General features: G+C 36.7%; 2 protein-coding genes across 2 annotated transcripts in view; both read right to left on the bottom strand.

Moving 5' to 3' along the window:
- Positions 1–953: 953 nt before the first annotated feature.
- On the bottom strand, positions 954–21,973 carry LOC146001366 (pickpocket protein 28-like). Its single transcript, XM_083138681.1, has 10 exons — positions 21,910–21,973; positions 17,308–17,505; positions 11,636–11,866; positions 9,316–9,439; positions 7,765–7,916; positions 7,116–7,317; positions 5,215–5,485; positions 2,450–2,630; positions 1,528–1,619; positions 954–1,105 (listed from the first exon to the last, which is right to left on the bottom strand). Exons 1-10 carry the CDS (start codon positions 21,954–21,956, stop codon positions 954–956), a joined length of 1,650 nt encoding a protein of 549 aa, XP_082994807.1. The 5' UTR covers positions 21,957–21,973.
- Positions 21,974–25,472: 3,499 nt separating this feature from the next.
- LOC146001365 (pickpocket protein 28-like) overlaps positions 25,473–26,923 on the bottom strand; it is a 45,334-nt gene continuing 43,883 nt past the window's right edge. The window contains exon 10 of the mRNA XM_083138680.1: positions 25,473–25,828. Within this exon, the coding sequence (XP_082994806.1) occupies positions 25,677–25,828 (152 nt within the window). The 3' untranslated portion in view covers positions 25,473–25,676. The remainder of the gene's footprint in view (positions 25,829–26,923) is intronic.

The following is a 26,923-nucleotide window of genomic DNA, read 5'->3' as shown; positions in this document are numbered from 1 at the left end:
TGTCTTTATGGTATTTCCAGTGTTGTATAAAGGATATAACTGACGTACATGTTACAAACATTCATTAATATTTCCACATCCTAATATATCAAATAGTAAAAGTAATAATGCAATTTAATTACAGGCTTATTAGTTATCTTTAATGCAATATTTTACATTCGGACAGGTAAAACACAAACCACCTTTATTTCATACGTATAGAATAAATAATTTAAAATGTCAATTCTTACTTAAAGTTTAGTAGAGTTGTAAACAATTTACGGTTTTTGGAGAGTGGATCGAATACATTATGACATTGTAAGAATCTCAAACGTTGAACTGTGATATGGTTTATTATTGTTTGTAAACATTTTACATCAGTAATCCTGGAAGAAATGAGTAAGGAAGCAGAGATGGGAAGAAATATTTTCTGGGAGTCTCATTTAATACACCAATAAATACCATATCAAATATATATTCGATCTAAAAGGGCATTTCTTGTTTCCTGTGCGACTGTATAGATTTGACCCCACTCCCACTGCTGTCGTCATATTATCACATGAACGTTCAATGAGTAACAAGTTTATGATGTCGTTTATATAAAACACAATAAATTGTGCTGTATTTCTCATATATTCATGAATAGAAATGGGAAAATAAGTTAAATCCATTATTTAGCATTAGTATGATTGCGGCTAAGATAATGATAGGTAACTTGTACACAGCTATTTCCTTTCCCTCGATACATCATGATTTTTTTTTAAGGAATTAATCGCGATGATGATGAAGCATCCTCTGCTTATTGGCGTTTTTCTCTTTCAGTTTCTGTTATCTTTGCCTTACACTGTGTTTTGAATCTTTGCGATGATGCTTCAAGGATTGCAATTGTACTCATTACACCGTGAAGCCGATTATTTTTTTTTAATGCTTTATTGGAATTATGTCAATTCCTCCCCTCCCCCCACTAATCTGCCTTAACATTTTCCCACTCGGAAATCGCTCGTTGCCACACTACGTCCTTTCTTTCTACGGTCGCACAAGAGACGTAGTGTTGCAAAGTACAATATTTCTACCAGGCTTAACATGCTGAATCCAAGACATAATCCAAGCAAACCTCCACAGTTACCTGAAATAGAAGAAACAAAAATTAAGATTATCAAGATTAATCTGTTTGCTTCGAAGTGTATACTATATACATATAAATGATCATTATATTAGTGTTAATATTAAGTTCAAGCCATTCATATTCGGCGTTCGAAGTTGTCCGATTAGAAGCATTTGTGTTTCAAAGCATTAGCCATGAGTGTTTTTTTTATGTGTTCTGGGCATATTGTGAAACTTCTAAATTCATCTTTCGATTAAAGATAATTTCAAAATATTCTGCCATTTAGTTTTACACCTATAAAGAATAAACGTGTTTTCAAAATTTAAACCATGATCGTGCCTTGATTTCTTTGTACCTGCCACTTTATTTGTGGCAAAACTCTAAGCATAATGCTTTGTCAGTTCTTAGAAAGCAAGATACTGTGTTCAAACATGTCAACTTACCAAGGAAATCTAAGAGTCCGAACATTTCGTTTCTTTGGTTATGTATAAACTGATGGTCCATGAACATAACAGTTAAAGTGCCATAATTCTTCCTGTAAAAGAAATGTCATATGAATTAATATTAATATTATATTCGTTAGTCAGTATATGTTCTAGCACATCAGTTGTAAATTGAACTTCAGAATGGCACCTAATTGGTTTTGTAGGGACATTTCTGAATTTTCAAAGACTCTACGATACATTGCATCGACTTCACCGATGGCGTAGTGGTAACGTCGTTGCCTTGTAATCAAGGAGTCCCGAGTTTGATACCCGGTGGGGACAAAAGTGGTTTGGATCCCACTTTAAACTGTAGGTCCAGTCCCGATTAGCCTTCCTGTGTATCAAGTGAGCTTAAAACCAAATATCAAACTCAAACGATACATTGCGTCGACAGTGCTTCAAATAGTGCGCCCTGGTATAGTAAGTAAAATATCTGCTATATTTTTTTAAAGCACAGATACTATATTTTGACCACATTTTCTCGTATTCGATGTAATTTTCTTGATTTTTTTATAGTAACTAAAAATGCGGGACATTCCATTTTGAGGGTTTGTTATTTTGTAAAATTTAGTTCAATTCTGAATCAACCAAATTCAACTTTATAATCTTCTGGGAATGAATGATTCTATGCTTCACGAAGTTCAGTTAGTTCTGAAAGATCGCGTAAGAGGACGCCATCAGCAAGCGTCAGACAGAGACATCTGCGGCACGAGTGCGAACTACGTCCACTATGCATGTTTATCAACGTACTATGGAATGTGCCAACAATGGGAGGACATTCCTTCCCCCACATACTGCTTGTATTACTAGAAGAGTTATATAACAATTGTGCATTTCAAAAAGAACTTACAATTAGGACATTCCTTTTAGCAATACTCACCCTTCTCTGTTCCAATTGTCGCTTTTGTCAAAATTATACAACCTCTCCACTTTGATATCCGACATGGAGACCACAGCCGTGTACTTCAACTCCGTACACGATGGCAAGCAGTGGCAGAATTGATCGTTAGAAAGGCTTCCTGACCGTAATTCCTCACTGACCACCTTCTCACGAAATTCACCTGTGAATATTTCACAAACAAACGACACTAAAAATGTAGTCCACTGTTTATTATTAAATTGTGTGAATTGTAGTGTAATGAGACGAGTAGAAATTATTTCACTTGACAGTAGTGCTTTTAAAGAGCTGTTGAAGATTCTTAGAATAGACAAACCTTGCTCTGCATCTTAAAAATTTAATATTATTTGTCTTTGTAAGATATTTCCTGCAATAAAATGCCAGGATACAACACAATTAATATGGAAATTAATTGTATTTTTAATTACGTTCGGTTCACTGTTACTCTTCCTTTACCTAATTACAATTATTGTTTTGCTTAAATTTTCAACAGGGTTACGTGTTCGAACCCAGGCTCCTCTGGACTTTTGCCCTACGACATAGAAACCGTTTCCGAAAACGGTTTTTTGCAAAATCGCTATGATATTCAAAAGTTTGTAAAGTTGCATATGCTTAAAATTCCTTCTGCAGCATTCGTGTGGAACTTCGTATGGTTTACTTTCGGTATTGTCTGCCTATTAGCAATAGATTTGTAGTATAAACAAGCATATTTTCCATCAGAGATATCTAGGCACAGATAACAATTCACACGAAAATTCACGTCAGTGCTCTGGTAGAAATTCTAAGCAGATGTAATTTTTTTTAAGATTTGGAATATCTAAGGAGAATTTTCGGAAATGTCTTGGTTGGTGCATACCATAGATACATCTGAGACTATAAACAGTTAAAGAGCCTTCAAACCGAAGAGACAAGCGACACGTGACACATGTTGCTTGGGAACGAGCCAATCAACAGCAACGTTTCACAAGCATGCGTTCGATTGTTGAAGTTCTCAAGTAAAACGTTTCACTTGTCGTTTCAGTGTAAAATCTCCCTCGCGGACCGACGCGACACACGAATGGCGGCATGTACCGCTTCGTAATGAACCTTCAGTAACAAACGCAACCTTTCGAAGCGACACAACAAGCTGCACGTGTCGCTAGTCGGTTCCGTGTTGCTCGTATTGGGCCATTATCTCAATACTGTGCATCGTGTCGCCTCGATCTGTAGGTAGCGCATGCGCAGTGAACGCTTGATCTTGTCGCATGTCACTTCGGTACGAAACCCCCGTGTCGCTTGTCACATGTTACTTCAGTCAGAAAGCTCCCTTAATGTGGATGTCTCTCGGTAGATGGAGTCACTGTACTTACGAATAGCCCATTTAGCACAAAGCATCTTCTCTGGTCCGCATATGGATGTAGTTTCGTTACCTGAAATCAGAAATCGTGTCTATTAGGGAAACTAGTCGCGAAAAGTGTAAGTCAATGGCAAATGGAAAAAATCTTTAAAGAATAAGTATCAGGCGCGACAGTAATTTATTCTCTACGTTTCTATACTATTCGCAATTCCAGCTGGCGGGTGGAAAGCAATAAATCAACTATTAATTCAACGCTTTTGACTAACATCGGGCATTTTCGTGTCACAAGGCACATGAACGTTGCTATCGGGACGAAACCAATGAGCGTCGGATAGACCACATATTGCCAAACGTAGAGGAAAAGGTCTAAATATGGGCCCCCCCTTTTTATTTTGTTATTTTCGGAGGAAAAAAATGAAAATATCAAGCACCTGCCTTAAAAATGCATATCTATGAAATATATACTTAAATGTACGTAATAGCATGCTAAAGTATAGAAGGTCTCCATTTTTTTTTTAAAAAAAAGCAATATTAAAAAAATGTAAAATGATGTATTTCAAAATTGTGGTCTAAATATGGGCTACTAGTGGCAATATCACAAAAAGCAATTACAATTTTAAAAAACAGTCATTTATCGCTAAAACATTATAAAATTTATATTTATGAATAATCCGTTGTTTTGAAAATCACGCGGAATGCGAAAAATCGAAATTAAGAAAAAGCATCCAAATATTTGTTGGAAATGTGATCTCAGCGTTAGATCTCATGTTATAGCCCATATTTACACCATCACGCTATTTTGCTTCTTCAATTTATTTTTGCTCTCTGTGGTACATATTTCACAAACAAATCATGACATTATAAAAGCCAACATTTGTTTTATGTATCGCTAATATCACAACCTGTACAAAGCAGATGAGAATTCAGAAAACGCTGAGTTAAAACATACCTGCAAAAAGTTTTCGGAGGTCCAAGGCCGAAACTAACCACCACTTTCTCTTGCGAATTGGCGCCGCAACCTTTGTCCTTGACAGATAACCAGTTCCAATAGCCTCTGCCAGGCTGCAGCACCCGGGAGTGTTGATAACTCCAAAACCCATATTTAAACCTTCGCCCATATTTAGACCTTCTCCTCTACTGTTAAAGGGAGGGGGAGAGAGTTGATCAACGCGTTACTGGATAAAAGTTGTACAATAGTACACAAAGCATGGAAAGACGTACGCCTGGCAATGTTGTAACGGGAGAGCGATGTTGGCCCTACAACTTTTACTTCGCAACTGAGGTTGTTGACACTCATCGAGGCACACAGCCCCGAAGACAATTGGTGGACAGAAAGAGCCAATAAGGTCAGCCGCCAGTTGGGCCTGCGATCAGAATAAAAATGTTCAAACATTTCCCCACCCATACTTACGCGGCATGTAGAAAATGACGCACTGACATCTGTTCAAGGTGTAGTTGGTGATGCATTCCGTTTCACAGTTTCCTTGCGTGTAGTACTTGAAGTATCCCAGAGGTCGCTCCCAGCTGTAGTAGCAGAGTCTCAAGGTAGGGGGCATTCTCTTCAGCTCTTTGGTCGTTATCATCATCTGAGGGGCGGCCACCACCGACAGTTGCATGTCCAGGGGCATCCGAAAACCCTGCTGGGACACCAGGGGGAACTCCACCGGGTTGTGAAGAAGGATCTGTTCGGGTAAAGAATCCGTTACTTTTTCTGTGCGGGCAAAAAGTAAGACATTCACAAGTAAGAAATTCGGGGTGTGAGAATACGCTCGTGTCAAAACATCTTCCGTGTATTGCATTCTGAAACCCGAATCTTTGCGAACTAACTAAGCTCTGGTATGTGGATTCACAACCAATATGGAACTTTTTGTAATACAGTAAAACCTCGTTAATCCGGACTAATGGGGGATGAGTTGACCGGTTTAACGAAAGTCCGGATTAGCTTAAATAACCTAAAAGAACAGTAGAAAGTGCATTAAAACTCCGTTTATAGCAACAAAACACGTTTATTATGGGGTATTTAAAGGGTATAGGCCTAAATACACTATACAGTACAGTACAATGTCTGCGGGAAACAGAATTTCATCAGTTGTTGACTGCCTTTTCTTTGGAAAGTTTTCTTGTTGAGTTCTAGCCACATTTAAAACCTTACATTCTGCCTTTTTTTTTTGCCTGTCCAGATTAAGCGAAGTTCGGCTTAACGAGGTTTTACTGTAATAATAACCCGTGGCGCAACAGCGAGGGTCCGGTCCTACCTACCGACTGCTGGCCTCACTCCCGCCTACCCACTCACTCCCCCGAGGTAGGAGATAATCCAACCAGTTACAGGGTGACGTGTGGTCAGCACGACGAACCCACAGTCTTTGTTGTAGGTTTTCATGACCACGGTACTTTTTGTACCCTGCTATGATATGTGTTGAGTATCTATACATACCAAGATTGCATCATTGTACATAGATCTGTAGCCAGACTCCGTGGCGATGTGGTTATCAGAGCGCGCCAGGTTCGAATCCTGGGTACGGGTGTTCTTTCTGAATGTTTCTTCTGCAATTTTATCATATCATCACTCATCCTCATCTTCGGGCGAACCAAAAGTGGGAAGAAAGGCGACGCTAAATGACAAGTATCAAATCAAATCGTACCAACATTCCCTTTATCATAGTTCTTTGCAAATAGTACTATGCGTATCTATATTACTTGTAAGAGGAGCCAAATTTATTTCTTTGCAATGGACCTGATCTTCTTCAGTGGCTCGTGTCCCAGCCTGGACGGATGTATTATTTTGCGAACTTTCCTTCACCATTTTCATCATTCATCCTGAAAAAGCGATGCAAAATATGCAAAAATACGATACACATAAGAGACCTGACCAATATACAAGTATTTTTGTTTAGTCTTATGCCAATATTTTATGCCGGAAACAAATAGCCTAAGTGTTGACGTGCCCATGCTTTTATCATTAATCAATATACTAATTTCCTTGGAATTTGAAATTTCTTATTGATCATGTTATGAAAAAATACATAAACAACTTTACTTTGACGCAGTGGTCATATAGTCGTCTTGCAATCAAGAGGTCCAGGGTTCGATACCGATGGAGGCACACAGTGTGTCTTACTATAAACTATAGATACAGAGAGATACGGATTTCACACTCGCCAGCGTCGAGTATTCCAGTGTGAGTTCCCCTCCATCAAGTTTACGTAATCTTCATTCATTCTCATTGTCGCGATTGGGCAACAATGGAAGAAAAGCGAGTGAAGATAACAAGATGCAACACATAAAACTTCTGAACCTGCATTTGACACATACCGTGAATCCGTGATTTACACCAGTGCACTTCGGGTCCATTTGATGTTGCTGTATGTCCAGCGCGAGTCTCAATCCCAAATCAGGTCCTCCGGCCAGCGCACGCCGAGGCGTCGCGTTGAACCCACACTTCTCAGGGTATCCGTAATCTGGCGACCAGCCTGTCCAGTCCTCCCAGTTGGGTCTATGCCCCAAAACTTTATACCTATATAAATAATATGAAAATTATCACATCATGAAGACAGAGATATATAGGATAATATTAAACAAATTCTATTCTCTGTCCCAGGAGTTTGTGGTGCAACCGAACTAAAACAAGTCCTAAGGGCAAGTAGCGGCTCGAAAGGGCTCGACCAATAAACGCATGCTACCAGCCGTTTGCGCCAGCGCGCACACACTCGCTTTCTCCCCATCTTAACCGTTATGCTATACCTTTCTCCACAGATTATTGGAACAGAGTATACCACTAAGGCAGGTTCTATATCTCAGGAGAAAAGCTCATTGGCAGAGCGCGTTGCATGTTACGTTCGCAACGTTGCCGTGTCAGGATCTTGTTTCAAACCCACGGTTACTTCTTTCTGAGCGTCCAATTATCGATTTCATCTAGCCATAACAAGCATGAGAAGGATATTAAAGTACTAAAAGTACTCACACATTTCCATGGTACATAGCCTTAGGTGGTAAATTGTTGAATACGTAACAAAGGCCTTCCTCAGTAACAATGGGCGTGAACACTTCCGAACAGTTGACAGTCTCCGACCTCCATATACATATTGGAATCATTCCTTTCAGCGTTTGTCCAGCCTGTCAACAAATAATAGTTAATATATAGTTTGTATTTGCGTGTTTAATTTTGCACTATATTGTACGCAAGGATATATTTTGTCCTATGGGAAATCCTATCTCTACAATCGTGAATGGAAAACCAATTATGGTAACAGTGAATTTTGCTGATGTAACAATTAACAATAGATTAGTGTCTTACCTTGATGTTCTCTGTCATACATTTTGTATGTAAAATATATAGATCAAAGACATGTTCTTGCTACACATAGTATATTTATGTAAACATCCTATTGTTGTAATATTCATATTACAAAATGTTCTATGTTCTCGAAATACGGCTTTCTAGGACCTCCCCAATGGCCTACTGTTAATGCCTTCGTATTGTAACCAAAAGTTCCTGGGTAGGATGCCCAGTACTTTGGATTTCACTTCAAACTGTAGGTCCAGTCCCGATTAGCCTATCTGTGCATAAATTGAACTTAAAACTAAAACAAATCTGAAAATATATTGCACATTGTAAATGTTAGATGTAGAAAAGGTTGCATTGACATGCATTGTAGTCAAACATTATCCATTGCTTAGTACTTTTAACTACACTTCTTCTAAAACTACGTTTTGAGAGAGTACCTCTTCTCTCGACTTCAGACATGTGATTGTACTTGACATCTGCTAGGCTAACCAACTAACCAATCGCACGTCCGTCGCAGGTTCGATTCCCGCCAAATGAAATTTATTCACCGGAAGACGAGAGAAGAGGTTCTGTCTGGAAACATAGTGTTAGATCAAAGTAGTTAAAGTTGTGGGAAATTAATAATGTTCAATTAACATTCCATGCTAATAATTACCATTGTCACTAGCATTCAGTGAATCATTAATAGAATGAACATTCCCCCGCTAGCAACGTCAGTGAATAGATGAGGGAAATATTCAATTGCAAGGATGTTTACTTTCATCCTCAAACTTCCCTCCTTGTAACATTTTGTATTTAATATGTGAGCAATATATTTCTAAAAAGTGTTAATCTGTTGGACGTCTTACTAAAGTGATGAATAATGAAGAAGCTCTGTTTATTTCGTTATTCATCACTTTAGTAAGACGTGCAACACATTAACACTTTTTAAAATTTAAAAATATGTTGCTCACATATTAAATAATATTGTATGATCCTCGTTAGTAAAGCAAGTATATTGTGCTTGAATGATCGAGAGAAAGGACACATAAGCTCTCGTTAAGATGATATTGTCATTTTTGTAAATGATTTTGAGTACCTTTACACACGCGAAATCTCAATAAACTATATTATACAGTGTGCATTAATTGTGCAAATTGAAAGTTTAAAACACTGTAAGCTGAATGTTAAAAATTACTACCATGTATCATTAATAGTCCCTTGGAAGCATATGACGTAGTAACAAACCTCATGGAGAAAGGTAAGAAATTGATCGTCCACGTAACTGACATTCGACATTGTCAAAGATTCGTCATCCTTCCTGATCCAATTAGATAGGCATGCTAATTCTGAAAATGCAGCGCGCTTGTCCCTACAATGTGAAAAAAATATATCATGAATATTGAAATTAACAGTAAATATGAAATAATATTCCATATCTCAATTCGGACACACTTGCTACGAGGATAGTTTTACGTGTAGATGGCACAAAAGCTTATAGTGTGACATATATAAAATTATGATTGTATTCTTAAAATAGTATAAAATTTTCAATGCATTTAGAATTGTTGAAATATATGTCAGAAAAAATCATGTTAAAACAGTTTAACTTCGTAAAATTTATTCATATATGTATGTACATGCTTCCATATTTTGCACTCAAAAGATTACTTTTCCCTTTAAAATTAAATAACATTTAAACGTAGACATATCTCGCTACATCTTTAGTTGCAGTGTCCTTATTTCCTATCACTGTTATATAGTGAAAGCTTATTTATATTTAAGGTGGGTAAATCTAATCATGAAAATTAATTAATTAGCTACCTAGCCTATTGAATCCTGTTTGAGATAAAAATGTATTTCCGTACAATAATTCGATATACTACCCAGTGGCTGAGTGGTTAGCTACCGTCAGTACTAGGAAACCAAGCATCCTAGATTCAAATTATGAATAATGCTTTTTTGTTGTTTATGTACAAAAGATTGTTTTAAGCCAAGGGTCCCGGGTTCGAATCCCGGTCGGGCTTGGTTGTTTGTGAATGTTCATTCATCAATTTCATCATTCCATCACTCATCCCCATCTTCGCAAATTAGCCAAGAGGCACAAAACGCGAGGTAAAATAAACTAAATCAATCAATCAATCAATCAAAGATTGTTTTAAGTTTATAGATAGATTAACTGGAACTAGCTAGGCTTACACTTTAAAATGGGACAATACTTGACAGACTTAGCTATATTTAACTGTTCTTCACAATGACCCGCCTTCATATATTTTGTGAAACAGAAGTAAGGAATATGCTCGATATGACGGTGATTAGTCTGTGACAGGAAACCGAAACCTGTAAAACAGGATTGTGTCCTAATTGCGAACAGTCCTAATTCCGAAAAGCGTCTAAATAGTCGTAATTGGGAACAAATAATGTGGTGGAGGGATGGAACCACAAAGTCAACAGTGATCTATGTATTCTACATCCGAGAATGCTTATATAAAGCTTAAAGGCTGAGGCAGAAAAGTCTAATGGGATGATTCTTAGGATGGAAATGAGCCTGGAAGACGTAAAACGGAAGAAAGAAAATCTGTTTTGGTTTTTTTGGCGAGGAGCACTAACAAGTATGAAGATATTGGTGGTATTTGTAAATCTTTAAGAACAGTGTCATATGTTTTGAAATTTAAATTTGAAATTTAGGTAAAGTTAATAATCCTATTATTAAATGACGAAGATCTTTTCAGTTAAGAAGTGTGCAGTACTTATTCCTATTAAAAATTGGCCATAATTTTATTATTAAATTATATATACTTTGGCGTCTACTTTAATCATGTCGAATTTTCTATCATCCAAGTGTGATTCACGAAGCACTGACCAGTCTCAAGTATGGATCTGAGTCCCTTTAAAAAAAAATCGTTAAATAGACTCGGGAAGTGTGAGAGAAAGTTGTAGGTCCCAACGCAGAAAGATGTGTTCACAATTAGGACATAGTCCTTCGAGTATATTCCTGTTCAGGCAGCAAGTGTTCGCAATTAAGACTGTTCGGAATTAGGACGACACCATATAGCAGTCTTTTCATTGCTAGACTGAGACACCGGACAAGTTCTTACCATTATGCTCTGCATCGTAGAGATATCATACGCCCATAACAACAACCTACCTGGTAATTTAGAACTTCTTAATATTGCAAATTACGCTCCAAAAGTATTAGTATTGTATATTTGTTCATAGATGGAAGCATAAAATCAATAATTTTTATTTCATAAAAATAGAACATTCAAAACTGAAAAGCTGAGAGTTGTTTTATTTTATTTACACAGTAATCGAACGCTAAAGTAACGGGAAAAATACAGAATGTAGTTAATTTTGTGATAATAAATTTGAGGTATAAATTACAAATTAACAATATTTGAACATATTCATAAGAAATTTAATTGAGGTCTAAATTTGACTGCCAGTGTAAATTGAATTACCAAATTCAATGATCTCCCAAATTGTAAATTAAAGTATTTCCGAGTACCTTATTCACCAGTAACTACGTATTAAGTGAACTCAACCCTTCGTTTTCTTCAGTACATACCAGACTCCATCCTTGGATTGATTCAGCACAAAATAGGTATAGTTGAACACTGACTGCCGAACTTTGTTAGTGCTACATATTGTTACTGCAGGGAATGGGATGTCAGAGATAGGAACAGGTCTTTCTCCTAGGGACACTATTACAGGAGACCTCTGCCATTTTTTCCAAACGCCCTGTATAAGGTAGATGCAGGTAAATAACGCCAAACTAAATGCAAATATCCAGAACACCCTGCAAGGATAAACACACGAATTTGTACTGCAATAGAAAAAGTAAAATATTTTCATTGGACAATTATGTTTTTATAGCACTGTACCATATTATTCTTAATGTAGTTTCAATAACTGGGGAATAAGCTTAAAAAAGTGACTTGTAGAAGTGCGATAGTAGTGGACACGATGAGGTAATTAAATACTTCGCGGGGATTATGACATGATCTGGCAGACTATGCGTTTACATGAATTAATCTGCTTATTGTTATAGGGGGCTATATATATAGGTATATATCTAGTGATATTAATATAAATTATTAAATTTGATATATTAGTATAGTTTTTGCTTTTTTGTCGTACTCAATCGTAAGTAACGAGATCGAGGTATACAGATGAAAAAATGTTCTTAAAATTTAGTTTTCGAGTCAAGGTTGTATTGGAAAATACTCCTATAGAAAGCGTTTTGTATGTTCTTTCATATATATAAACTTCTTTTGACTGCATAGCAGAGTGAGAAATATCGTTACGAATTCGACGAAGCTATATTTTTAATATCAGGATATATAGTCTACTTCAGTTGGAATTTTGTGTAAAACACTGACTTCTTTCTGTCAACATTTCATCTACCTGTAAATCATAAAACACAATTCGTCCTCAACTTAAAATATTTACGTAGCTCTAGAGAATTATTCTGTACACGTAAAAGCACGCAGTAATTATACAAATAGAAGTTCTATTCTTATACATGTCTTACAACAGCACTCGTTTAAGGCAACGAAAACATGTTTCTTGCTGCTTTCGATCTGCCCGTGTTTGAAACCAGCTCACTGCGAACAATAATAGTATATTGGCTGACAAGACTGGGATTAAAATCCCGTCATCAAGGGTTAACTAAAAACCCTAAAATTGAGAATAATACGTTTTCCTGCTCTAGCATGTTCATTCCTTATCAATTATTTTCACTTAGAATACATGTCTCAGTTGCAGTTAGTCCCATTTATGCATGAGCAATTTATTTTAATCTGTCTCGACAAGTTGGTTTGGTACTGAATGTCTACGTCTGTAAACCACGGAGTGCGACATTAGCGCCGTGCAGCGTTAATTTTTGGCAGTTGGCGCAAATACTCGTACAAGTGGTTGTAGCGGCTAGAAAAGTGTGTCGGCATTTACACGTTAATTTGATGACTTAACAAGCGAACTAGACTACAATAATATTCTCAACGTTTGTACATATTGTGTTTGTGATGTGCAAAAGTTCATCTGCGTGTGTACCGATCGAGAAATGGCAGTATTTCAAAGTGTTTACTGCACTCGGATCATCAAGTCAGGTAAGAAATTAACAGGATAAATGTCCAGTTGATGTTCTGCATTGTTGCGTACTGCAGAAAATCGTGCCCTATTTTCATTTCGTTAATCGTGGTAAAATTTTGATCTCCGGGAAACGTATTTCTTCAATTTTACAGGAGAAAGTACTTACCGAACTGAGTTTCTGTAGACTTTTCAAAGGTCGTGGAAGTGTTTTTTCCCATCGTTTAATTTATTTGGCCGGTAAATCATGTATTTTTCAAGATCAATGTCTCTCCGATGCACAAAAGCTGTTGCCTCTATGTCCTTCCACTACGTAAACCAAACGTTTCGTGCGTTTGATGATGTAACCCCCGGTCAGTGTATCCAACCACGCCGTTCTTTTGCAAGAACATGACAATTTTGAAGATGACAATTACTGTTTGCCTAACCTAAAGTAACCTAACCTAACCTTGCCGTGCATGGTTCGTGGGGCTATTTATGAATGGTTTGTGGGGCTATCCGTAAATGGTGTGTGGGGAAAGTAGGTATTTTTCGGTGAAGAAGGTTGGAAACACTGCTTACCCACTGACGATAGACAACGCTAGTCAAGATTGCAAGCGAAAAACGAACGAACAATAATTACTCGATATGTGGAAAATTGAAATTGTTTTCGTGAAAAAAGCAAAATTCTACCTTCAAGAATCCTTAGCAATAAAGAATACGTAAGTACGAATGTGAAAAATAACAAAATAAACAAATTTGAGACGTTTCGCGGAGATTGAAATTTTAATGAATATAACTTGTCCTTGTTTCGTGTGTGTGAGTTAATGATTACAACACTATAGTACTTTATACTGCAAAATACTAATGGGGTAAAGTGAGAAACTAAGCTTACCCGTAGTTGGACTAAACACATTACCTTCTCAATATGAAAGCCTCATGGCTTGCTCCGGTCACGTGACTAAGCGTCATCAACTGGAGGCGAGATAGCTGCCATGTGTGATTTGCTTCTTCGGAATCAATGTTGGACCTTTTTAGTGAATATGGAATTGTAATGCAAATTTAAGAACTGTAATCGAGTTTACATGACGTGTAAATATGCTTAAATGTGGAAGAGGTATTGTGTATAAGTCTTGTGTACTAAATTGCAGAGGCAATTACAATGAAAAAGGTAAGAGTAACGTTCACATTTCTTCAAGATGTTAAAAATGAGAAATTTTTAGGGCAATTCCATGTGATTCAGTCACTACGAAAAGATACAAGTTAAGTAACAAATGTTTTATACTAAAAAATAAATAAGAGTAATAGTTCATGATGTAAACATTTCATGTGTCCGGAATAGGCATCAAATATACTCGTAAATGTGGACAACATGTCAACATTTTTTTACAAATAATTTACCCTGAATTACAAACGTTGGTTAATATTACGTCTACCAAAGCAATTTGTTAGTGTAAATTTTATGCAAGCATTCGATAAATTATTCATATTATTTACACAAATTTTCAGTTTCAAAATGTGTTTAATGAAAGAAAGCTATACAACGGGGCAAAGTTGATACATGTGTACGTTTATTCTTATTTTATCCCGCTTTATGCTTCTTTATGCTAATCGGAGGCTAATGGAAGATATGTTGTACATTCAAATACAAAGTTTCGATGTGTAACAAGAACTTCGATGAAATGTTCGTGTATAAAACTATCCAAGAATATATTACTTATGTTTCAAATACAAATGTTTTCACACAGAAAGCATTTTGTTACCTAGCTATGCTAATATGAACTACAAATCAAATGTATTAAATTTTTAAGACTGTTTCACATGAACTGCTTTTTATTTTTTGTCTTTGTGAAGCTTCAATGTTCGTAACTTTGATTATTAAATCAGTGATAATGTTTATTGTTTCATAATTTATTAACATTCTTCACGATTTCTTTTAACAAATGTAAAAAACAGTGTAAGGAAATATTCCAACTGTTTATTTCCCAATTGAACGTTAAAATGGAAATATTAATCTACTTTTTTCTTCAATGAAACTCTTAAGTTATTGTCACAGATCTTACTAACGACAATGAAAAGATTCAATTTGTTTATTATCTTCCGTTCAATAATGTCAATAGGTTCGAAATTACAATGTGACAAATGATTTAGGTTTAGTCTTTATCACAGAAATGTAACATTGCCCTTGTACCTATTTCTTTCGCTTTTGCTGCAAGAATATAGAAATTAAGGACTTGTATTGAGATTGTATAGCTACACAGAATATCTGCATTAATTGGTTGATTAATTTTGGGTAAACTTAAAGACAATTTAATTGATTAGGTAACTTGGAAAGTTTACGGTCAACCTAACATGTTTTTTGTTTTCCTTAATCAATTGATTTTACAAACATAAGTTCATACAAAAGCGGTTACAAGTTTTATTGTAGCTGACCAATATTCCCGATAATATTTTTCAAATATATACAATGTTTTAATTTTTCCGCCAGGAAGTTTCTAACGGTTTTCGACTCTTTCTTTGTGCTATGGTAGGAATTTTTGTGGTGGCCATGGTGACTTCCTGAATGAAAATTTTGGTGTAAATATTCAATATTATAAATTTTTCTTCTAACTATATTCGTCGGGAGGGTAAATGTCAAAATTTAACTTCATAAGAGAAATAAATATACCTTAATTATCTACGGTAAAAATACGACAAGGAGTTTACAGCGTTAAGACGATCGCCTCCAGATGATGACGTCTTGACTGAGCGCTGTTGCCTGAACCTCAAGATGGTCTTGCTAAACACCAAATCACGTTAAAAGACATTTTCATTGTGCAATGTGAACTAACACTCGTGAATCACGTCTAACAACACATATGCACATGCAGCATAAACATGAGAAACAAAAATGTGTGGATACTGTTTGTGGTTATGTGCTCTGTGGAAGGAACAGTGACACAATTGAAGTATACATTTTTAACACCGATTTACAAATGTCAGGGTGATTGTTGGAATTTCGTTGTATTGCATCGCGTCGCTTCACGCAGGGAAACAGGTTCCAGCTTGTTTTACGCCACACTTTCCCAGTGACCTATATTCAACGTAGTTTCTTGTCACTGAAAGCCTCCAAACGCATGCAGTGTGTTTCCTGGATGTTGTTTCAAGGTAATCACGCTTTTTAAGAGGTAAAATGACGTAAATAAACTAAGCTATATGCAGCTCAAAGCTTTCTAACAGGGAATTACCGAGGCAGCCTTGTCAAAATTGAGAGGACGCAAACTTCTGTCGGATTAAAACTTATAGATACTCGAGTTGGGACTTTAATTTGAAATTAACCAGTAGACCAACATAAAAACGACTTACGTCAACATTTAGCTCTTTCAATTCTCCGTTAATCTATGATAACCATTTTTTTTTCGAATAAGCCTTCAATTTTTTTTCGTTGTGAGAACAAAAAATGCTGTTTTCTTGTGTTTTCCAAACTACCGCTCCCTTTAAATTCTATAAGTAAAAAACTTGTGATCCAATCGTGATGAAATTTAAACACGGTGCATGTAGAAAGGATTTTAATACGTAATTTTCAGATTTATCGGCCGAAAAAGGGTCTTATCACTTTTGTGATAAAACATTTTCTTAGCATTGGCTAGTCCTACAAACACAATCTTGGTCCTGTTTTGAAGATCTTTCCAGCCGCTTCTAAAACTCACCCGATCGAGATCCAGCCCACCTCCGTGGCGGAGTTGTTAGCGTGTGCTACCATGCCAGAGGTCTCAGATTCGAAACCCGGCCTGGGCATGTGTGTTCTTTTTGGATGTCCCTTCATCATATCATCACTCATCCTAATCTTCATGATTAGCCAAAAGTTGCAGAAAAGCTAAGTTAATTATACGAACTCAAACAATCATGTGGGGAAGCGAAACTTGAGTTAATATCTGTCTCACAATGCACCGCCACCGGTGAAAGAGCGTTCAGAAACATGGATACAGCCGACGATAGTTTATAATTTTCAAATACCCGACAATCCACATCTCCGGGACATATTACCCAAATAAGGGACTGTCCCTTGAAATCCGGGACGCCTGCTAACCCACAAATGTACATTAGATTGCCATGTTTGCGGATAAATATGTAAATATTCTGTTATGTAAAAACAAGAAAGCATCAATAAATCAGTTTCAGGAAGTGACTTACCTTTCAATTAAAGGCCTGTTCTCCTCTCCGACGTATCTAAGGCCATGCAGAGATGTGTGGTCACAGTATTCATCTAGCTTGTTGAATATCCGGGTGATAAAACCTGGCTTAGGCTGAATTCTGGACGTAGTGCGTGTATCTCTGCTCGTTACATGTATAACAACGGGCCTTATCCGGTCAATGGGTTTCTTCAATATTCTGAAACATTAAGATTACAGTAGTTTGAATACAAAATTCATCGTCACGAAATTAATACAAAGTAAACCATTCTCGAGACTCAATATTTCGACAAACTAAGGGATTGTGTTAAAATTATGGTAATAGAGTCTTCTCTTGATAATCCAATTTCCTGATTTATACTTTCCGCTATTGTTGCCTTAGTTACTGTTCCGTACCTTATGCTTTTGGAGCCAAGATGGCCGCCATGTTATTCTCTGAACACTAGTGCTTACTGAAAGTGAGAGAGTGAATAGTCTGTGACGAGAGAAGCGACGCTGTACCAGAGATGTATTGCAGGTTGGCTGCAAATAACGTAGATTTTGCAACGAATACATCAGTTAGAGTAATTGAGTGTTTCATTTATGTGTATTAGTCTACCTACAGCACAATTACCTTCCTGGATATGCTACAAACAGCGGCCGAAACAAGAAAAGTGTCTTCTTGTTGGATGACGGGCGCGAACAGTTACTGTTGTGTCTTTTGTTGATTATGTCAGTATTGTTATTATTTTTTCATAAAGTGATGTGGATGATAAAGATATCCGAAGTTATTATTGAAAAGCAGCTATTGAAGTTGGTTTATCGCGTTCAGTTAGGCAACACATGTGACAAGGAAGTAGATATTTCAGGATATAGGTGTCCCATTTTTTTGCCGCTGACTACATAACTAACGACTTATTATATTCCTTCTGTCTTTCAAAATCAGTAGATATAATATTTCATATTTGTTTTCAACTTCAGTTAATGCGTGCCATTTTAAAAGCTAGTCATTTGTGCAGGAAAGATTGTGTAACAAATTTACAACTTTTTTCTCTTTCCGAAATGAATGCAACTGTTTCCAATAGAACTTGTCACGCTGATTACAGTGGTGTAACTGAAATTCCTGTATCAGCCTCCGATTTCGAGAAATAATAGTTGAAAATTTTATTATGTAATGTAAATGCTATGCTATTTGGAGCACTGCAGGACATGGGATGTAACAAAGAATGAAACTAAAAGTAATTCGTTTTTGAAATTACACAGTACAAGGAGCAAAGATTGCATGACGACAATGCTATCGATCTGCATAAATACCAGTACCGGTACCGAAATATATACCCTGCCCGACCCCTGTCCCACATCCCTAGCTGCTCCCTTATTCCACCCTTAGCCAAAGGTACTTACGTAAACGCCTAAATGAAATTAACATCAATTCAAGAACTACAAATATATATTATGCACAAAATATGTTATGTATTACACCAATAGGTATCAGAAGTAACAATACAGATCAAATTAAGTAATGTACATACATCCAAGGATGGAGAGGATGATACATAAAGTAACATGTATAAAGATGTTCAAGGTAGTCTTATCGGCGCTTCCGTTTGTACTGAGCACCCTCGTTTTCTCGTTTCAAGTTCCAACAATAGTCAGGTAACATAGTAATCCTACACTTTCCCTTGTACCTTTCTTCCAAGACACGAATGGTCTGATGAAATCGTTCATCATGTTCATCTCATACTGCACCTAAGTTTTCTGGGAAGAAGTCTAAGTGACTGTGTAGATAATGAAGCTTTAGGGACATGTGACAACCCATTGCATGAAAGCTCAGTAGCAGTTCTTCTACAAGTTCGGCATAATGTTCACATTTCCGGTTTCCAAGTAAATTTGTTATCACATTATTCAGTGCAACCCACGTTCTTTTATCGTTTTCATGCAGGATTTCGTCGAATGTTGAATGTTTAATGAGTTCTCTAATCTGTGGTCCGACGAAGATTCCTTCCTTTAACTTTGCATCTGTGATATGTGGAAATATTGTCTTTAGGTACTGGAAACCACCACCCTCTTTATTTAGTGCCTTCACAAACACCTTCATTAATCCTAAATTTATGTGTAATTGTGGTAAGTACACATTTTTTGGATCAACAAGAGGCGTGGAACTAACACTTTTCTGTCCAGGAACTATCGACTTTTTTGTGGGCCAGTGTTTCACACGATAGTGTTTCTCTTTCGCCCTGCTATCCCATTTACACAGAAAACAACAGTGTTTTGCATATCCTGACTGCATTCCAGAAAGCAGACCAAGAACCTTAAAATCAGCACAAATGTGCCAAGGATGATCCGCATACTTCATTCTGTCAAGCAAGAGCTTCATATTTTGGTATGATTCTTTCATACCTACAGCATAGGCGACTGGAATAGCAGGGTGACTATTGTCATTGTGTAATAACACAGCTTTAAGACTGAATTTCGAAGAATCAATAAATAAACGCCATTGATTCATGTCACACTAAATGTTTAATGCAGGCATAAGTCCATACAAATCTGTACAGTACACCAAACCTTCCTGACAGCTGAAAAAAATCACTAGATCACTTCCACGACAGCGATACTTTGTTACTTTCGTGTCCTTTACCAAAAGGTTCCAATCTTGTAGTCTGTGATTTGGACAATTGCAGATCTCTCATGAGATCATTTAGTTCTGCTTGGCATATTATATGCGGTTCCTTTGCGTTCCCCACATACACAGGATCTTCACTTCCTTCACTTTCGGATTCACGTTCAGTATCACAGTCACTCAACGTCCAAGCATTTGGTGGTACAGGAACAGGTAACTCATTACAGTGTGGAACAGGCCTAATAGCAGAAGGTACACATGGATAGTTGATTGACTTGTTTTAGTACCTTCTGAGCAGTACATTAACACTGTGTGAACTCATACAAGAGTTATCGGAACAGACAAACATCCAGAACAACAATGATTAACAACACACAAACACATTCTCAATAATGTACCACCGGCTTCTGATACGGATTTTCACGCAGTGTTGCAACTTCACAAGGGGAAGCGTTGCCACCTCGAAAGAGGGAAATTTCGTATTTTAAAAATCCCTTTTTCCCATTTGCGGGAAAATGGAGGCTGATACAAACAAATGCAATAGTGCTCCTACATCAGGGTACCAAGGGGTATTATGGTCACTACATACCATCCAGGAAAGAAAACCTTTGTTACACAGTGATAATTTACATTAGCAAATTTACAGTCGTTACAAACTGCAAAGATGATAGTGGCAGTTGTGAGACAATTCAATTTAAAAATTTTGAATTGAATTCCACCATCGCAGACGGTAGCTGACGAATTCTTGTAACTATAGAAACCTTAGACGAATGATGCTTTTATTAATTCTCCTTTTCTCTCTCTCTCTCTCTCTTTCTCTCCACACACACACACACACACACACACACACACACACATATATATATATATATATATGTGTGTGTGTGTGTGTGTGTGTGTGTGTGTGTGTGTGTGTGTACGTGTGTGCGTGTGTGTCCCCACACACGCGGCTAAAAATATGGAAACAGTAATGTATAAATTAGCAAAAACAGCACAAAATGAAGCCAATTATCAAGTGGAATATCATCTGTCTCTGAACAGTAAGTATATATGGCTTTAGCATTACACAAATGAAAAGTCATCATATGGACGCTGCAGCTCAGTTCATTGGTGATGCAGGACAAATCTCCATCTCATTTTTCTCCCGTATATCAAAAAACACCTCGATAAAACTTTCTCAGTATGAAGAGAAAGGATGGTAGTTAAAAATATCCAAAAATGAGATAAATCGATTGGGGGTGTTTTGAGCTGTTCAAACTTGAAATTTGAACATTTGAACAGTGTGTTCAAATTTGACTAAGTTTCAACATTTGATCATCTTACAATATGCAACCGTCTTTCCTCTTTACAACGAGCTCAACAACGCTTCTGTACCTTCATTCATTCCCGAGATATACTTAATTGAAAAGAGCATGTTGCTAAAAAATGACATTTTGAACAATCCTCATATAGTTCGTAATAATCATATTTCAGCAAAATCCTTTAATACATATCGCTTTTGGAGCAAAGCAAAGCTGTGTACCAAATTTCATAAAAATCGGTGAGTATGAGGGTCAACTCCTGCCTGATTAGACATGGAATCACCCATATATAGTCTCGGCTGTTTGTGCAGGTGATGCGATCAATACCACGATTTTACAGCTTCAACCCTGGATACCCATTTTATTAGAGTCAAAGTGAACCCAAGAGCCGCTTCATCCAGGTTCCGAGGTTCACCCAGTGTCAAATAAATGGGTACCTACAGTCAACCCTGAGGGGGTAAAGGCGGCCGGAGCGTTGTGCTGATCACATCACCTCTAAAATGGCCGAGATCGAGAATGTGTATCACCACATACCCTAAATGTAACTGTGCAATGTGCACCGAGAAGTTTACCTTGCCTTTACCACCCGTTGAAGATCGACACTCTTAACCACTCACCTAACCCATTCGGTTTCTGTCAGAAGTAGCAACATACATCCTGGAATATTATGAGTCTTCAAGTGTACACCTGGAAATATACTCACTTGTCCGGATAGAGTCCGCTTGCTTCATTGTGGTTATTGCTGAGCATCTTTCTGAACACTAGCTCTGTGGGCTTGTTTAATTGCCCGGGAACCTCTATCCCCTCCAAACGTCTGAAACCAGCCATCGTTGCTAGCATGCCGTGTTGACACCCAGTGCATAATGACCGTAGGCTGGAAATTCTCCCAGAAGATCAACAGAGGAAACGAGATCTCTATTTACTCTTATGCTTTGGCGCCGTTTATACTTGTCGGTCGATATTGAAATAGAATTTCCACATTAAAGGGATCCCATTGGTTCCTATTCTTTACTGCTTCTCATGGAAAACGGAAATGTCTTCGCACCGTTACGTCTTTGTTTGCATTCTGAATATGAAATTACCTGAATGCAATTCACGCCTGGTGTGAGCTTCTTAATATGACGTATGAGGTTATTCACTTCACACAAGGAAATATTGGGTAAACTTGTTCATGATGTACACTTATAAGTTAGGTAAGTGTTTATCTAAGGATATGCCTCACGAAATACCTAACTGACAATGGTTTTGACGTGTTGCATTTTATCTTCAATTATATCACCATTCGAATTGCTTGGAGGTGCATAGCTCAACCTCCCAACCTTAAGATGAAAGAAGCTACACAATAGTATTGCACACGAACAATAACAAACATGTTACACATATGTAGGATTACTACTTCAAAAGGGCATTCCATCCGAATTCCCACGTATGATGGCTTTTTTCAATATGGTGGACATATGTATTTTCATCATTCGTATTAGGCTATTTGAGTTTTATCAAATAGAGCCAGGTTCATTTTACTGAAGAAATTATGCGGAATCTAAAAAAATATCCATCCCAATTCTGATAAGGTAGCTGATGTTCCATCACACAAAATTGAAAATTATAGAAATACAGAGAGACCAAAAAATTGTGTAGCTCAAAATTTCATACAAGAAAGTTTATTTATCTTGTAGCAATTTGCCACCATTAAACATGCTTTTCATATTTTTGTAACAAATTCATGAACAACGCATTTGTGAATTGATAAAGTATTGTTACTCTAAGTAACTATTGTACCATTCTTCCCGCTAAAATTTTTGACGTTAAGGGGCGCACCTGAATCAAGTATCCAATCAGCTTCAGTTACCTGTCATAAGATATCACCAGTATCGATTTTTAACTTAACCGAGTCGACACTCGAATGAAGAAAAGGTGTAATTTATTATGATGTCTTATATTGCTCAGATAATGAGGCGTATGAACAGAGTAATATAATTCTAATTAGATAATTATCACTAGATGGCTGTGTGAGGAAGAATATTTACTAACGAATATTAAGGGATGTTTCCAGTAAGGGAACCTGTCCTAAAATGACATACGGTAAGGAAAAAAATGCTCTAGCAACTCTTTGTTTATTTTTTACATATTAAGAACTCAAAGCATTACTTACCTTTTATATGATACAGTTAAAAATAATATATGATATGTTATATGCTCTTTACAAAGGTTTTTTAAAAATGCAACAGTGTGTCATTTTACCTGAGGTACTTAGATAAAATGACATACCCATTTATAACGTAATTGAAACTTTTCACTTGCATAAATCGCAAGTTAATGTTTTTGATGTCTTTGGTACACCAGCACACTCATTGTGCGCCCACATTGAACTTTGTATGCAATTCAGCCATGTTTCCTAAGGTTTCGAATGACTGAATAAGTCGTTGCAATAGATGCATGGCGCATCGTCATCACTATCGTGTAGCTCAGAATCATCATCGTCATTATCATCAAACTGAAGTTTAATCTTGGCTTGTCGAGCTGCCCGTCTTGATTCTAATAGTTTCTTTTGTCTTCACTTCGGTGGGAAAAGGGCTACCTGTTTAAACTTGTGGTCCCTCATGCTTCCTTTTTCTGGAGGACCTAGCCTGGGATGTAGAGGGTAGTGGTGATATGTCGATTGGTCTGAGCAATGAGGGTGATGAAGTTGGAGTTACAGATGTGGTACCACAATGTGATGGCATTGCAGATGGAAAAGATTGTGCAATTTCGATTACAGGAGTCAAAGCTGGAGATGATTATGATTCGGCCGCAGTTTCAGGTGTATCAATTCATGGCTGGGTCCCACCTTCAATATGCCCAGTCTTTTTCATAATCCTGATTAGACCTTTCAGTTGTTGCCGCTGCCATAAACAAACGGTCTGGAAAGACATCAGGATTAAAGGGCCAGATACCTGTTTCAGAGAATCCACGAATAGCTTTGCTGAAAGTGGCAGCTTTTCCATAAGCCAAAGAAAATAAACTGAACTGCCAACTTGGTACTGTGTTACTACCCTCCCGGGATGAGTTTTCAACCATTTGCGGACTTCTTCATTGTAATATGTCTTCAACGGGCCAAAAAACGTTACATCCAAGGGTTGAAGTCTATGCGTGCATTTATAGCACGTTGCATATTGTCCTTATGCCATGACTGTCTATCAGTTTTTCTTACGTACTATCCAACCATTATTTCTATTGCCTAAAATAATAAAGGTAAAAAAAAAAAACATTTTCAGTCTGCTGTCCATAATATCTACAATAATTCAGTTGCAATAGTGATTTTATTAATAATTAGGGCTACTGTAGCCATTACTGGTATTATTTACACATTGAACAACTTTCAACAGTTACATATTTTATGCCTTGGCAATAATAGAATTCCTATTAAATGTGTAGGTCCACAAAATATTTACTCTGGTAAAATGACATACTATGTCATTTTATCCTAGTTAAGAGTATGTCATTTTACCCTCTGCCATAACCTCAAACAGGTGTGCTAATGCTCGAGTTTTGAATACTTGCAAGATTTTACAATGGGTTTATAATATGCACAATATAACTATTTCCTTACCTTATTTATACAAATGTTGGCCCGCTTATTGTAATTGTAGAAATCTGGCATGAAACAATGATCACCTCAAACTTTTACAACTCCGTATTTAAGGATTACGCTCCTGTTCCGAAATTCGTTACACAGTGGCACCGCCACTCAAACAGGTTCTATGTTGTCTACTACAGTACACAATCAGAGACTGAAAAGTGCTGCCCCTTGCGGCAGTAACGAGAAACTCAAGGAATGTAATTTTATCTGAGTATATCATTTTAGGACAGGTTCCCCTACTTATACAGACAACTAGAAAACAGAAAAACTGCAGCTTTTTTAAGAAATAAATAAGGAATGTGGAAGGTAAATATTTTAAAATTCTCTACTCTAACTGACGTAATTTTTTGCTGGATTTGCCGTAAAATATTTACTATAAGTTTAAATTACAGACGTACATGACAAGGAAGATATCAATCATGTAGTTCATTACGTGCTTTCCATTGTGTTTAAAGTTTATATTCGTAATTAATGTCACTTTTCTACGCGATTGGATCAGTCTCTTTCATCTGCATGGATATTGGTGAGAAGAAATATATTTAAGAGTACAAAAATGTAAACAGAACAGGAAAATTAGCATGTTTCTGCCCCCGAAGAGGAAAACATTTGTTTAATTATCTGAAATTACATGACAATGTTTGGTTGAAAGTGATCGTGCGTTTATGTACACTGCAAAATCACGTTGAAAGAAACATATTCACGGTTAACAAAATATTATCATCCAAGGTCAAAACTACATTGTTAAAAAAGTATTTTACAAATACAAAATAGAAGACATATGGTAATGTTTTTTTCTTGATGTCGTGGTGTTCCTTTAGGTTTGGGGTAGGTTAGTTTCGGTTAGTTGATTGTTAATATTTCTCTGTCTGTTCATTCTTCTTTGTTCCATCTAATCTCTTTCTCTTGCGATCGCAAAACTGGCGGAGTGTTGCAAAGTAGAAAATTTCGACAAGACTTAACATGGAGAATCCTAAGCACAGACCGAGCAGTCCTCCACAGTTTCCTGAAATAACAAAATGCTGTTAATATTTTCCATAATCCTCTGTCACGGAGCATCTTTATTGGGTAGAAGTTTCGCATATGAGTAAGTCCATTAAACTCTCCTCCTAATACCTATGAATTTATACTTATTAATAAGCTCGAAATAAGCATGCAATACTTTTATACTTCATCATACATTCTCAAGATTTTAAGTCATTATTGGAACTATGTTATTCCTTTGTTTTTTTTTGTTATTACACGTAGCTTCGAAATACATGAAAGAATAAATACATTGGAAAATCCTTACTCTGTCCGGAAATTTCGTGGCGTGATCATTATTTTGGGATATGTTGTAGCTTTTAAAGATATAGAAAATTTAATACAGCAGAATAATATTACTTTTGCGCAAAAGTCCACTTTATGCTCTGATAGGCTCATCGAGACTGAAGCCACAGTTTAAGAGGGATAAGGGATATGAACAACTGTAATGTGCCTCCATTGGGAATCGAACCCGTGACCTTTAGATTTAAATGGCACTACTTCATTGAAAGGCCCAATATTAGTACTTATTGGCAAAGTAGTACATTTTACATGTATGTAAAATGTAACTCTGGTCTTTTGAGAATAATTTTCTTTCATTCTGTCACATTTAACATTAAAGTAGATAACGTAAAATACTATATATGACTCCCTCAAGAACGAAACAATGATTATAATATAATTTTTTTCCCAAATAGCTTGACAATTAATGTTTTTCCATTCAGTTATATTAGTTTATCCCAATTAAATTAATTATGCACAAATATAGATTAAGAGGAACGAAGTTGGAGTGTACTTTGACGATACCATGAAAATTTAATACAGGAAGAGTGCTGATGAAATATGTAATGATCTGTGTATTTGCGCATGCGAGGATAAACTCTCAAAATGTTTTTATAGTTCAATTTTTCTGCTACAAGCTCATTTTACTTGTTATAAATATTAATATTAATTTTCGAAAGGAGCTAATATAATATTTATAGTACTTCTGTGCCATCTACCGACAATTATTAAAGTTTGGTAGTGACCAGTGGCGTACCATCCGTCTCCTCAGTCCTGAAATGTGGTGTAATAGCCA

The sequence above is a fragment of the Lepisma saccharinum genome, chromosome 17, assembly GCF_977018435.1.
Source record: "Lepisma saccharinum chromosome 17, izLepSacc3.1, whole genome shotgun sequence".
Lineage (NCBI taxonomy): Eukaryota > Metazoa > Arthropoda > Insecta > Zygentoma > Lepismatidae > Lepisma > Lepisma saccharinum.
The sequence above is the reverse complement of the archived record's forward strand: the minus strand, read 5'-3'. Positions and strand labels throughout refer to the sequence as shown.

Coding starts and splice junctions, on each gene's coding strand:
- LOC146001366 (XM_083138681.1), bottom strand. CDS start 21,956: ATGCTCAGCAATAACCACAATGAAGCAAGCGGACTCTATCCGGACAA. Junction 11,867..17,307: donor AACAGGCCTTTAATTGAAAG/GTAAGTCACTTC, acceptor TTATCCTTGCAG/GGTGTTCTGGATATTTGCAT. Junction 1,620..2,449: donor GACAATTGGAACAGAGAAGG/GTGAGTATTGCT, acceptor TTTCTTTTACAG/GAAGAATTATGGCACTTTAA.